This window comes from Austrofundulus limnaeus, unplaced genomic scaffold, assembly GCF_001266775.1.
Source record: "Austrofundulus limnaeus strain Quisiro unplaced genomic scaffold, Austrofundulus_limnaeus-1.0 Scaffold30, whole genome shotgun sequence".
Taxonomy (NCBI): domain Eukaryota; kingdom Metazoa; phylum Chordata; class Actinopteri; order Cyprinodontiformes; family Rivulidae; genus Austrofundulus; species Austrofundulus limnaeus.
This window is the reverse complement of record NW_013952432.1, coordinates 1,594,200-1,609,589: the sequence shown is the minus strand read 5'-3', so window position 1 is coordinate 1,609,589 and position 15,390 is coordinate 1,594,200. Positions and strand designations below refer to the sequence as shown.

Sequence of the window (15,390 nt, the reverse complement as noted above, 5' to 3'; positions counted from 1 at the left end):
ATTTATACTTCTCATTCAACCACAGTTAAATTCACTTTATCTAGGAGGCACAGTTTATATGGATAGTATTTTTAATTTTTTACAATAACATGTTTGAATGAAAACGAGCAAAAATGAAAGAAAAATAACAAATTTCTACTTCTTGCCTTTTTTTTAAAAGGAAGGAGTAGAAAGTACAGATAATTGTGTGAAAATGTAAGAAGTAGAAGTAAAAAGTAGACTGAAAAATAATCACTCAAAGTAAAGATACCCGAAAATTATACTTAAGTACAGTAACAAAGTATTTGTACTTAGTTACTTTACAACTCTGGGCAGGAGCTCAGCTACAGACTGAGCTCCAGGGAGGAGCTTTGGGTAAATAGGCGGTGCTTTGTACTAGTGAGTGTTTAGGCAGATCAACATTCTACCACAAGAGATTCAAGGATTTCTCAAACATGCATGAATGAGTCAAAGCAACACTCTGAGTATTTTTTTGATGAATAAATGACATTAGAAGGATGACTGCTCTAACCACTGAGCCACAGCCTTCCCAAAGATCAAAATATAGAAATTTGAATACCAGTGTCAGCACTTATTGTTCTTTATTTATTACCTTTCATTAGGCGGCTCAGGTAGCCTTGGGTAAGGACACTCTGTAATTTGAGGAGAGTTCAGAATAGAGACTGTGCTCCTCTGCAAAACAAGGAGACAGTTTGAGTTGTTTGGTCATTTGATCAAGAAGCCTTCCAGAAGCCTCTCTTTGCAGGTTTTCAGTGCAAATCCCACTGGGATGAGACCTTGGGAATATTTTGGTATTCCTCAGAAAGTGCTGAAAAGTGTAATAGGTTTCCACCCCTTCCTGACACAGCCTCAAAGAAGTAGAAGAAACTACATGTTTGTTCTCTATATGGATAGACGAACATTATTAATCATATTGTGTGTTTTTGTTTGTGCATCCACCACATAGCTTCTGTTCACCCCACACATCCCCCGCCCCRTCTGTATGAGTCATGGAACAACGCCACTGAAGATGAGATGTCCTCAAAATCCTCTCCCTCCCTCCCCCAGCTTCACCTGTGTCTGAGGGACGGATGAGTCAGCTGCAGAGCACTCCTGCCTGAACCAAGCAATCAGCTGCCTCTCATCTCCCGTCCCTAATTTCAGCCGCTGTCCATCGCTGCCTGCGACGCTGTGGCTCAAAAAGGCTGTGATTCATGGACAAATCACCGTCTGATGCTTAAAAATAAGTCCCGCCAAGCTGGACCTCGTCCCCCTGCTGTCCTGTCAAATCAACAAAGAGGCAACGTCGCCGAGTCCGACTGTGTTTCTCTCACACACAATGGGAGATCTGAGGAGCTCGGTTTGCTGCATAGTGTTGCCTCTTTTGAAGCCAGGATTTAACTATATTTCTATAAAAAGCTTGGTTATTGTTTGTTTGTAAGCAGTGGCGGATCWGGGATTTTTTTGAGTAAGGGGCCATCAATTGGTCACAATATTCATARAGGGGCCAAGTCTGTGTTCAGCATCCTTTCACAAATCCCCAGTTTTGTTAAGGTGTTTACATTTAACCAGTCATACATGTTCAAACACTTGTAATGTAATGTATTTTTTTTTAAATAGGGTACCACTTTACAGTAAGACTCCCCTTATAGATGGCTTTTAAAGAGTTTATAGATAGGTTATTAATTCATCTGTAAACACTTTATAAATTATTAATAAGAGTTTATTATTCATTTTCATACATTTACTGATTGTTCAAATTTTATTAAGAAGAGAAGAAGAATTCTATCAGCTTGAATCATTCTGGACTTTACTATTTGACTCATTAGCACATCTAGTGTTTGAACATGGAACTGCATCCACCATCATCACTCCCAGGTAAATGACAGATGAGYGACAGGACAGGGACACTTCAGGGGGCCGATCAGATTTCAGCTGGGGTCAATGCCCCTGTGGCCCTGACCCTAGAACCATCCCTGTTTATAAATATGGAAGAAGGGAGATTGGCTTTAGATAGAGAACGTTACAAAAAGAGGGAGACTGAGATTGGAGTACATATGAAAACCAATACATAGAAACAAGTTTGAACTATTTTTTTTGTTTAAAAAAAACCTTTTGATGAGATTTTGCAGAAAAATATGATTACTCCTCTCCAAATAACTTCCCTTTTATTGTGTGCATAAATATAGCAAAATGTCCTAATGCGTTCTCAATAATCCAGGAAAAATCTAATAAATTAGATGCGCTGAGGAACCCATCCAGAGGACCTGACTCAACCTTGTTTGATAAATGTATAAATTTTATTTAATTAAATTATATAACATGAACAACCAACCTATCATGAAAGTTCAACAGTTTGGGTATTAGATGCTCAAAACTGCCATATCATTGTTGTAAATACCAAAATGATCATTAATAATGTGTGTCGTAGTTTTTCAGCTCTAATGTTTCTGTCTTTCTGTTCCCTGCTCCATCTCATATTGATATTTTATTTTATCAAAAAGGTTTTTAAGTGCTCTTGCACACTTGGATCAATGGTAACATGTTTGCTTTGCACAATACCCCTTTATTGGTGCTATTTGGTTGCATCTATCTCTACTTATACTAAGGGAGATTGAAGAGCTTGTGATGCTGTACAGTGTGTTTTTTATGAAATGCTTTAAATTAATCGGGCTGAAAAGTGTTAATAGAGCAGGTAATCATTTTCTCCTTGGGCTCAGGAATGAAATAAATTCAACTTGGGTTATAATTATTCTGGAATAACAGCATAAAGTTTTTTTTCTGCAATGAGTCAGCATTTGATGCATGCTTCCTGCTTCTTACAGGGTGACTACTGATGTCACCACAACAAACTATAACAATCCTTTTAGGACAGTGGCCAACATTCAAATATTTTACAATAGTTACCATGCATGAGGCCTTCAGAGGCCAGGAACGTTTCCAACATGTGGGCAAAAAGCAAACAAACCCGGGACAAGGTGCACAAAAGCATTAAGGACAGTGTTTTGAATCAGCTGCTTCAGGCATTTGAGATATTGTAGAAAAAATAGAGCAGAAAATGTAGCAGGATCTTTGTTTAGTTGGGCTTCTTTTCAACTGGCAAATCAAAGCCTTTTATCACTTGTTGGGCGCCACAGCAATCAGCCTTAAGGAAAAAAACAGAAAATAGCTACTTCTCATTCAGATTTTTAGATGTTGAGCTAAAAGTTGGTGTAGTCGTAGCTAAGAGTCATCCCTATTACAYACTCTGAGCATTTATAGATTGCTTGAGAACTCAAAACATTGCTTAAGATCAAGCATAACTTCAATTTTAGATTTGACCAAAACAGCAAAACCTGGCTTTCTTCAATATTATAAATAACCACAATTATATTTTTTGCAGCAGAAAGGATTGTATTTTATTTTAAAATATTTTTATAATGAAATAATTGAATTACTGTCTTAAGTTATGCGCTTTTATTTTGAATGTACACTTCTTGTTTAGTGCAGTTCATAACTTCATACCACAGTAAAATGTGTTTCTAAAAGTCAGACTTTATAGTGGCAGCCCCTCTGAAGAGACAAAAAGTTTGTTAATAAATAAAAAGGGTGGGGGGGAGATTATGCAAAATCAGCTATTTTTTGAGCTTTATTTTATGTTTGTGGGGGAATGGTACAAACATAAAATGACATACCTTTTACTGAAGTCAAATCTAATCAAAACCACTGAACACATGCATTTTTATATAAATATTTATTGCAGAGGAGGTATCTTTTATGTACATGCTATCACAATGTAACACAATATAAATCTACCAAATATTCCCATATATTGATGCTATAAGCTTGTCTTAGAGCAATAGTCATAACAAGCACAGAATACAGTGGGTTAGAGACAGTATCACTCACTATACAACTTGTAACAGTCCATAAAATATAACTTTGTACTTTTTTTTGTTCTATCAAGGGCAGTGAAACATCGGTCCTACTAATTTCTTGAATTCATGCAGAAGCCACAAGAGCAACTTTTACGACGTTACAGCATTGAATAGTAGTAGTAGCATTAGTAGTAGTTGTATTTGCCATAGGGTGACTGTTCCGTCACAAAAAACAAACAAACAAACAAAAAAAAACAACAAAAAAAAAACCCCCCAAAGAGTCTGGTTCAAGTGAAAGCAGCTAGTCAACAGAAATGCACCATGGGTAAAGATCAGTGGACAACAAGCTACAAGACACGGCATCGTCTATGTCAACATGGCACAAGAACAGTGATCTGGATTTGCACACCCAAGCTGGGGTTCAAACTTGCACCGATTCATTGATGTTGAGGTTAAATTGCAGTGATCATTTCCAGAGAATCTGACACTAACAGACACCAGTTATGCATTACACAGTTTATTACAGACTTTTATGAACTGACTGAGGTAAGAACTCATACAGCAAGCAGACAATCAGAAACTAGTGTCAACTAAATAACAAAGTGGATTCACTGTGATGAAAGAATGTGACATATTTTTAGGTTGATGTTGGGACGTTGCACGAGTGGTATTTTCTCCTAAGACAATTTAGTTTTTTTTTAACACCTGGAAGCTTCAAATAAACATAAATGCATGGAAAACGTTTTTGATCATCTTTGAAAATGTTATTACATATTGCTTGGTTTGGTTCTTTCTTTTATTATTTTTTTTTATTTGACTAACATAATAGGGCTTAAATTAGTTAAATGTTGGATAATTTAAAAATACAATTACCGTTTCAACAAACACATGTATTCATCTGGAACAGCTTTCCTAAAAGCACTACACAGACTTGCTTTCAAATTACCATACAAACAGCAACAACATCGTATTTATCACATGGGGCAGTAAATATGACGCGGCAGTGGCTTTTTTCTTTCTTTTTTTAAATGTTGCTGTTTTTGTGCCAGCATTGTCAGGATCCTACTTTCGAAAGCACCCTGCAAGTTGATAGATCAGTCAGTCTGTGCACAACGCTCACAAAAAAGGTGACAACTTTCACACCAGAGGTCAAGGAATCCACGTTTTTGACAAATTATCAGTGGCAAGGGTAATTTTTTATGTGTGGACCTACATATTAGTAATATTTTCTAAGTTATTGTCAATGGACTGATTTAATTGGTTTAAACAAATATAACATTTCACACTGCTTTTAATCACAATTTATACCAGATTGGACTTCTTGTCTTTGAATAGAATACAGACACGATCAGTGACAAATGAGCAATCCTCAAAACATAAGACAACACTTTAGATGCTACACTGATGGATAGTTTGACACGACTGTAAACGTTACAGTAATTTGTCAAATATAACTGGGGAATTTTCTTTTTTACCCTGAAGTTAAATACTGGAGAATGATTATTGGGACATTTTAACATTTTGTACAATAGCCTAACTTGGACATTTTGATAATTAGAGTGGGCTTCAGTCAGCTCTACATTTAATATCATAAATAACTAATAATGCAGACACATACACTCCAAACTGATTGTAGCAGTGCTTAATGTGTAGTTACGCAATAATCTGCAAAATTGTTATTAACAATTATTATTTTACCTGTTGCAGATAACGTTTGAGAAACAGTTGTTTAAATAAATAAATGTTTATTCTGACTGCTGACAAGCTAACAGCTAGTCTGAGCAATCCAAAGTAAAGAGTTGTCATTTTAAAAACTTTAATCTCAAAATATGTCAAAGCAGTTTATGTGAATGGTATTTTATAAACCTTAACTTACATGCATTTATTTACATATAACTCCAAGCTTATTAGAGAGTGCAAAATGTAACAGCTAGTTGTAGCACTTCCTGTGCACCCTGAGGCACATCTAGCAGGAATGTAATAAAATTTAAGTCTGTATAACTGTGTAATGTGACACTGGCAACCATATAAAAGTTTGTAAAATAGTATTTGCACAAACTGCTATGAAATTTAGTAGATTGGAGTTGTTTACTCAGTCTGTCTATTTTGTTTTCTGTCCTGCGCTGAGTAGCTGTTAGCTTGTTGATCCAGTCAGAGTTGAAGACTAGTAAACTGAAGACATTCAAAGGGTAAGATATTATTGTTCATAACCTTTCCACAAAATTCCAATTCAAAAAGTCTGATTTAAGGCAAAGAGAGTGGAAATAGAAGGGCAGGACTTGATCCTATACACGTTTTATCTTTTATATATCTAGATTACTGAATCAAATCTTTCTCGTAAATTCGTGATATTGCATCCACAGACACACATTTGGTGCAAACAATAAAAAAAAAAATATAAAAATCCATGCTGGATTCATAAACAAAGCTGGTGCACATTCCTCCCTCTGGGTACTTTCTTCTCTACAGTTTACATGCATGAACATCCAAACCATTAAGACACACTTTCGGACTAAACCTGCTTTTCTCCTTCTCCATCCTTTCCATTTAAGAAAAATAAAAATTGTTGGTCTCTAATGCTATTTATTAGTTAGCTAAAACCTCAGATCTGTGAACAAACCAGTCCGGTCTAGCTACTCAATGCCTGCATGCTGTTTATATAAATCACTGTCACTAAATCCTGAAGAAGAAGCCCCCCCACCCCAAACAGATACAAGACAATGCTAGTTACTTAGGCACATATAGTACATCTCTGCAGAACCGGAAGCATTTCAATCTGTAGAGAACTACAATTAAATGAATCCTAAATAAGGAACCATGTATGAACTTGGTTGACGTATAATATTCCATGTGTCAGTAGTTTGAAAGTAAAAAAGCAAAATGTGCACCAAGGACAGAATCTAACTTGCTAAAGTGCTTTAGACGGAATTTATTCCTTCTGTGATTAAAACAAACTAATTCATTAAATCTCCAGGCTTAAGATAAACGTCCCTCTTTGCAAATGTTACTTTATTCTTTGGCTCTCATTGTTTGCAGTGTTATACTTCACCTTTAATTCAATAAGTTTATTCATATATTCTTCTCTTTACCTTTACAGTCTAGTCATTTCTTAATCCAATGACAAATGAGATAAAAACAACTGTCGAGATGATTGCTCATAAAGTGAAATTGTTGATTGAAAAGTTGCATAATTGGTCTACAATTTATGTTCAGAGTTTTCCTGTCATAATCTGGAATGCTTATCTTGACTTTTTTTAAAATTCTTGTACATATTCCAAAATATGTAAAACAGGAACATAATCTCAGAAAGGAAGGCAACTTGTGGATCAACTTTGCTTCCAAGTTACCGTACAAAGAGTAAAAGGTAACGTTTAACAATTTCCAAGTGGAAAAAAGAGGAATTCATTGATAAGTGTATTTTCAGTGGTCCTTTTTAGGTTGAGCATCATGCCTTCTTGCTCGATATGTTTTCCTCGAAGTCCCAGGGGCAAATGTCTGCCTTTTTAGCAGAACCTGCAGCTCCACCTTTAGAGTTTGGATTGCTTTGCTTTTCTACAGGAGAGCTTTTATCTGTCCCTTTTCTACTTGACGTATCCTCAATTTCCCATGGACACACCTCTGCCTGCTTTGTTTTGGCCGCTCCAACATTAACACTTTTCCTTTTTTCTACCAGGGGTGCCTCCTGTGGACTCTCCATATCCCAMGGGCAGACCTCTGCCATTTTGTGTTGGCTCATGTGTTTCTCAGAAGATTTACTCTTGTCCTGAACTTTCGTTCTGCTCTTTTCATCCTCCGAGTCTTTTGGTTTATCTTTCTCTACTGTCCTTGAGATTGGTGTGCCTTTCTTTTTGGAAGGGGCTTCTTTAGTCTTAGATGTTTGGCCAGGACTGGGTGTCCTCTCCAGAGTTGGAGAAACTGCAGAGCTGTCGTAGTCCCAGGGACATATATCAACTTTTGATATTGGTGGTTGGAGGGATGCTCCTGATTTTGCTGCATCTGGTTTGGTGTTTGTTCCTCTCCCATCCACTGGTGAGGTGCTCTTTTTCTGCTTTGCTGAATCTGGCAATCGGGCTAATTCTGTTGTCTTCTGCAGCTCATCAAAGTCCCACGGACAAACCTCTGCCCGGTATGTTGTGGAGCTTTCCAACGAAGAATGAGGCTGCTTAGACTTTGATTGACTCTGTAGTTGTTGCCTTGATCCTTCTGTTGGACTGGCTTGTCTCTCACCCCCTTCCTCCCACGAACACACCTCAGCCCGAGCGGCTATTGTCCTCTGACTCTCCTTTGAGTGCTTACCGCTYGACGGAGACTGATCAGAAGCTTTCTGCTTCTGAGATTTGCTTCCTTTAGTGCTTCCTCCATGAATGGTCGTGGTCTCCTTTGGCGCAATTGACACGTGCTTCTGAATCTTGTTCTCAGACGGAGTTGGAAGATCTTCCAGTTCCCAGGGACACACTTCTGARACGTCATAGAGGTCTTTTGCTTTGACTGGATCGGAACAGATTATAGGTTGTGTGCCACTTACTGGCTGCTTAATGATCCTGCCTTTAGCGGAGCTTTGTTTGTGCTCAACCGACTGGCTGATTATCATCTTGGAATCTGGCTCACTCTCCGATTCTGCATTTGCCCTAGTGTCTTTGCTCTTTGGCTGACTCTTCTTATAGCTGTCCTCTGTGATTTGGGCCTTTCCAGTCAAACCTAAAGTCTTCTCTTTTGCACTGGCAATGACGCTGAGGGACTTCTGCAGCATGGAGGCTCGATGTTGAATAGGTTTCTTGTCAGCAGTGAGGTTATGGGCACTGGCCGACTTGCAAACTAAAGGGACCGACTCTGTAGACTCACTGCAGACATTAACGTTCTCGCTGGACTTCTTCTTGACCAGCTTCTTACCCATGAGTGTGTCCAGGATGGAGCCTTCAGCTGGGGTCATCTCCATCTTGTCTGTCACAGAGTTACTGGTGTCTTCATTCTGGTCGCGGACATGGTCGTAGCTGCTGTGGGACTTCTTCAGCGAGAACACCTTGTTCTTTAAAGTCTCTTCTTTCACCGGTTTTATTTGGTGACTTTGATCTAAGGGGCTTTTCTTCAGCATGCAGATGCTGTTGCGATTGCTCCCATGCTCGCCTGCCTCCTTGTCTTCCCGGCTGCACTGCCGGTGCACAGACTCAGGAATCTCGGTGATGCGCCTCATCAGCGAGCGGCCCAGGCCTTTCTTGGAGCTTCGCTTCTTCTGCAGATGGGGGTTATTTGCAAGCATCTTCTTCCTCTTGTAAATCTCCAGCTGGGAGTACAGTTTCTTCAACTCCTCCTAAAACAAGTATAAGAACAAAAAGGCAATGTGTTGAGTTTTAACTGCCTTAAATCGTGAGTTTAAAACTGCAACAAGGCGGTTCTACAAAAAGTGGTCAATCTACTTCACAGAGAACATGCACGTCACTTCAAGACAGACAACTACAAACTGTTGTTAAAGACGCACTACTGCATGTCACATGCTTGCTGAAAATAAAAACAAGACAAGACTATTTTGAACAGCATCAGATAAGGAAACAATGTGTTTTAGTGTTAGGTCTGAAACAGCCTCTAATCTTGGGTCCTGAATTAGTTCCATCTGTATCTTCATCCAAGACAGTAGATGCTTGCAAGCACCTGGATGTAATAACAAAACCTCCTCCCCAAGAAAAACAAACAAAAAAATAAAACAGGCTCAATGCGCCCAAATCTTTTTGGTAGAGAGACTTCTTCAGCTCTAACAGACAAACAGATATCTCTGCTCACGTTGGTACGTTTTTCCCAAAGGCTGTCACAAGACCTTACGCCACAGCCATTAATAGAACTGAGATGGCCCATTTCTTCTGGTGTCTGCAATAAGAAACTGCCACGGCTCAGTGTTTTTAAAAGAGTTCACAAAATAACGCCAGGTTATACAAATGGGGGGGAAAAGGGGAGGGGGGCATGAAAACAACGCATACCCGAATGTCCTCGGGGTCCAGGCTGTGCTCGCTCCATGCCGATGTTATGCTGCTGTTGAGATACGACCCGGAGCGACCCATGTCCAGCTCATCCTCGTAGGCCTCAGAGGCTATGTCATCCCTCATGTGGGTGCCRGCAAACAGGAACTGATGGAGTTGCATAGAACTGGTCAAAACTGGCTGTCACCACAGCGCCACTGCATCAGACTATTATTTGAACTGATTAAGTCCCAACATGGAGACAGACAAGAGGCTGGACAATACCAGTCCACAAACCAACTGGTGATGACATCATGGCTTCATTGACTTTTCTATAAATACAGTTTATTTTAAGACATTTATGCTTACCTTGGGAAAGAGTAGCAGACCCAAAGTAACAGTTACAGTTAAGTGGGTGTGGGTGAAGAACAGCAGCAGCATCCAGTCCGGATGGAGCTCAGGGGCAAGAGTGAACCTGTGAGAAAGGGAAGATAAGAAAACTCAGAATCGATAAAGATAAAAATAAAAAAGGCAAGAAAAATAATTCAGACAGATAATAAAACATTGAAAACAAATGACATATTTTTAGACTTATACAAAGAAATTATTTGACTATTTAGTCACATAAATTAATTCTTTTGTACACTCAGGCATTGCAGTGAAGTTGAACTAAACTGGGACTTTCATACATAATGCTGTGTCTGCTCTAAAACCCTTTAAAGAGGAGCTGCCAGAGTCAACTGTCCACTTGTCAGTTCCACTGCTTCACATAATGTTCCACTTGAGTGAATCTTTGCCAGCAAATGATTTTTTTCACTCTTTCACAAGGATTTGCAAAAAAAAAAAAAAAAAAAAAAAAAAAAAGAGAGAGAGAGATGGGGAGAGAGAAGAGGTGTGACCTTGATCTGGTCACAAGATTTTGGTTTATTTATACGTCAGATAGTAAAGACAGTAGGTTGCCGGTGGCACAGCAGTTGGTTGCAAATGAGATAATTAGTGGCAGAAACAACAGTAGTGCAAGGRGTCACTCCAACCTTTTATTTAAAGTGAACAAAAATGCTTTCAGCAGAGTGTGCACTCTGGATGCAAAGGCTTGTCCTGTCTGAAGCTAATTCAAGCACCGGAGAGCCCCCGTGCAAGAAAATGTCAAACAGAGGTCTCAGTGCATTTCTGAAGTCGGCACATGGCTAATTAACAAAGTTTCTGTCGTAATCGCTTAGAAGCAAGAATGAAGGCAAAGTCCAGAACTGAAATGACTCAGAGCTTTGAAGTTTTTCCTTCCGTAAGTTTGGTGAGGAGTTTCTCAACCAAGGAGGATTTAATTACTATAATATCTCACTTGACCAACTCACACACATTCTCTTTGTTTTGAACCCAGTTTGCACCTGACTAAAACCTGATGACCGTCACAAACCTACAGAGAATCACACAGATCTGGATTTTATTTATTTATTTATTTATTTATTTATTTATTTATTGTAATTATTATTTGTCATCTGTGTGGTCTTTAGACCTGGACATTCAGGTTCATTCTGTACAGGTGTCAAAATACTGCTCCAGTATGCTAGAATTTATGGGAAATGAAATGACAATGTTTGGATATTGGTAAGATATATGTTAAAGTGGTTTGGCTACAAGAAGAAAGACCTACAAAACCCAATATTTGCTGCTAAATGTGTAAACAAAAATGYAAGTGAATCAAAAGTCACAGGACATTCTTTTAGTTGTGAAAGAAATGGGAAAATGACATATCTGAATACCCCAACAAGTAATGGGTGAGGGGGTCTATCTTTGGAAAAAACTTGCCCTTAAGCCAGTATGGTTGCTTTTGAGATGGTGGACATTTTCTGGACATAGCCTAAAAGATATCCCCCATCACCCATTACTTGCAGAGGTATTCAGTTATGTAATTTTCCCTTTTCTTTCTGAAATAAAACGGTGTCCTGTGACTTTTGACTTTCCYTGTAGTCATAAATATCGTTGTTGCAAATTTCCTTGGAAAATTTGAAAATAATTTGGAGGCTACTTTGCCCTAAACCAACTTAAATAACCTGTTCCATGGCCTTCAATGGCCCTTTAAATTCATATATACTGTAGTAAATGCTCTGAGGAAGTGAGAAGATTGGGAGCAGGTGGGATTACCTGATCACGTGAAATATGGCAGAGAGGACCAGCTCGTTGTGAACAGCGATGGCCATGTATCGAGGCTCATGGAAAGCCGATGGCACGGTCCTGACGGCGTAACAAAGGTACACTGACCACAGAAGGAAGAGGAACTCAGCTGCAAAAGATGAGGAGGATAGAAGTGGTATACATCAACATCTAAACAAAAAGCATGAATCTTTGCAAAAATGCACCACCAAAAAGTGAACCAATCAACCTGTTGCTGTCGCAGTTCAACACTCAGGTCATTAAGTGTGGCTCAGGTATACAGGAAAACACTATTTTGAACATGCTGTATGGAACAGCTGTGGTCGTATTCTCATAGCAATTAATGAGTCCCCATGTACCTCTGTGACAACCAGGAAATGTTTCTATGGTTTCAAGCTCCACAGAGGTAAACAACCTACTGGAACTACACACTTTGGAAAGTATCAGCAGCAATCACTGATCACTGACCTTTCTTAAGCTTTACTGTTTATTTGTTTCTAAAATGAAATCATTTTTCAAACTACAGGGAAAAATGAGCCTTCAGCATGATTTAACATGAATTCTGCATTGAAAAGTGGGGAGGTCACATATTTTCCACGGACGCCTTTTAATTTTTATCTCTTAATGTCAAATGCAAGGTTTTACAGCGCAAAACTATAATAGTAATCGTTCATGGTTAGTCAGCAGGGTTTTAAAGTATGGACAAATCCAATGTGTTCTTGTTTTTGATTAATTGTGCTGATGGTGGAGTTTTGCAGTGCATGTTCAGGTCTTCACTTCTAAAATGTATAATCGCTTCAGAGCCAGAAAGAAACTGCACTAGAAGGAGAGCTCTGTCTGTGAGCCAAAGAAGGTGGATTTTTAATATATTTTTTCAAAATCTGAGAAATGTGTTGCATCCCTGTGTATCTAAATGATGACTCGTGTTCGTGTGGAGACAGCGCTGACTTGCATAAGCTTATTTTTACTTCCTAATGAACAGACTGAGGCTGCATGCTCAGTATACAGTCGCACAGCACGGTGGCTCTGCTTGGGGTCCATCTGTTTGCTTGGATGTCAAAAATTACTTTTTCTTTCTCATAACTCACGAGCTGGCAGGCATAAAAGCAGAGAACAGTGAAAGATGCTGCTCCTCCCGCAGAGCATTGATGCTTTATTTTATTTTATTTTATCTGCTTTCCTCTGCTGCCCCTCTGTGTAAAAGAGCATCCCAAAAAGTTGCATCCATCTTACACTTTTTCCACGACCAGTGCTGTGATGCCAAACAAATTATTTTCTGAATTTAAGCCAGGAATTTATCAAACACTCCATGTTTTCTCCACAGTAAACTCACACACAGAGTGAGATGTTTTTCAATCTATTTAGAGCCCCCTGGGTGTACAGAGGGCAAACTCGGGGCTCACCGACAGCCATCATGTAGTCCCAGCGATCCAGGAGACACATGCTGAACTGACGGTCGTCGGGCGTGAAGCCCACATCGATGAGTGCCAACTTCCTGTCCGGGTTCTGACAGACAGCAGATGTCCAAGCCACCAGGAACCAGCAGACGATGAGCAGAATGATGGCCAGTAGGCGTAACACTCGCCAGCTGGTCATATAGGGGATCCTCTGAGCTGTACGGGACAGGAATACCTTCAGCACCCTGGAAAGACACAAGCTCAGTTTGAAAATGAACAAAACAGCTCTATAATGAAACACCACTTTCTTTTTGGGAATTGTTACTCTTTCTGTACCTCTACCCTGTTGTCAGATGTACAGATAGTCCAATAAAACTTTAAAGTTCCTTTTTTTAATCCTCTAATTTCTTAATGAAAAAGGRAAAAAAGTAGGTCCTCTGGATGGGTTCTTCTTTAGTGAAACGTTTCGTCTCTCCTCCAAGAGACTTCTTCAGTCTGATGAGTTTCAGGTGAACTCAGCCTTATAAGCACTGCCTCCACATGGACAAACAGGTTAGTCACATGCAAAAGAGGACCATCGTTCGCCTAACAATAGGCTTGATTAGAAGGGTCATGTGCCCCATCACCTGACGTATTGGTTTGGATGCTGTGGTTCTTAGGTGTCGTGTCGTGTATGTTGTGAATGCAGGTGAGGCTTGACATCCCCTTGTTTTGGTCTTTTTTCCCTTCTTTGTATTGGTTATTGTTGGGGCCCTGATTCACACCTTTTGCTCACAAGGGGCTGAGTCATACTTGCAATAACAGCCTTGTTGGAGGAGGATTACTGTACACGAAGGCCTCCACCTCTGTTTAATGGTGGAYGGTTTTTCTTCACAAAGATGGCGTCCTTTACTCCTCTGTCAAACCAACATTCCTCTCTATCAAGGATGAGAACATCTTCATCCCTGAAAGAGTGACCACTGGCCTGTAAATGAGTGAAAACTGCAGAGTCCTGACCCAACGATGTAGCTCTTCTGTGCTGGCTCATTCTTTTGAATAGTGGCTGTTTTGTTTCCCCAATGTATARCTGATCACAGTCCTCCTGACACTTAACAGCATATACTATATTACTGGTTTTTGCCGGGGAACTGGACCTTTGGGGTGAACTAATCTTTGTCGTAACGTGTTTTGGGGTTTGAAAGCCACTGGGACATCACGYTTAGAGAAAAAACATCTCAGTTTCTCTGAAACTCCTGCCACACATGGAATGATGACTGGTTTGGGTCTGGGTTTAGGGTCTTCATTTTCACCTGGTTGTTGGCTGGAATCCTGTTTGGGTTTCTTGTCTGCTTTCAGAAAAGSCCAGTTAGGATAACCACACTGCTCCAGAGCCTGTCTTGTGTATGACTTCTCTTTCTCCCTGGCTCCTGTATTTGTGGGGACACTGTCTTCTCTGTGGTACAGAGTTCTGATGACTCCTAACTTGTGTTAGACAGATGGTCTCACATCTGACTTCAGAATATTTAGTTTTACAGAGGTGGTCGATACAATGGCTGCAAGATGTTCAAGTCATCTGACTGCATTGGCTCATCAGATTTACTCATTGGTTCTATGAGGCCAAATTATGATCAACACCACTTAAAAATGGTCTTGATCAACATGTCCTGATGCATCTCAGTAATCCAGGTAAAAAATCAAAAGGAAAAAAAATTGTATAGGTCCTCTGGACGGGTTCTTTACTGAACTTTGCGGTCGCACCAACAAGAATCCCTTTKGTTGAGATGATTACAGCCACAGAATCAGCCATTCGAAACAACAAAATCCCAGGATTTGAAGCAGAGCAACTTAGGAATAAAGTTTCAGCCTGCCTCAGCAACGCCAAACCACCACCTTCTAATATCAGCAGAGAAGAGAGAGACGCTCTCACTACCCTCAGCAAGGACAAGAACATCATCATTCTTCCAGCAGACAAAGGAAGGTGCACAATTATTCTGAACCAGAAGGACTATGAAGATAAGATCATGACACTCCTTAGCGACATGGCCACATACGAGCCGCTGAAGAGAGATCCAGGAAGTG

General features: G+C 39.7%; 1 protein-coding gene across 2 annotated transcripts in view; it reads right to left on the bottom strand.

Moving 5' to 3' along the window:
* Positions 1–4,838: 4,838 nt before the first annotated feature.
* Positions 4,839–15,390, bottom strand: part of gpr158a (G protein-coupled receptor 158a) — a gene marked incomplete at its 3' end in the record, with an annotated part of 70,655 nt that continues 60,103 nt past the window's right edge. The window contains 6 exon segments of one of the 2 annotated variants that reach the window (XM_014005391.1): positions 4,839–9,144; positions 9,612–9,695; positions 9,806–9,952; positions 10,154–10,259; positions 11,927–12,065; positions 13,339–13,577. In XM_014005391.1, the coding sequence (XP_013860845.1) occupies positions 7,282–9,144; positions 9,612–9,695; positions 9,806–9,952; positions 10,154–10,259; positions 11,927–12,065; positions 13,339–13,577 (2,578 nt within the window). 2 annotated transcript variants of the gene reach the window in all.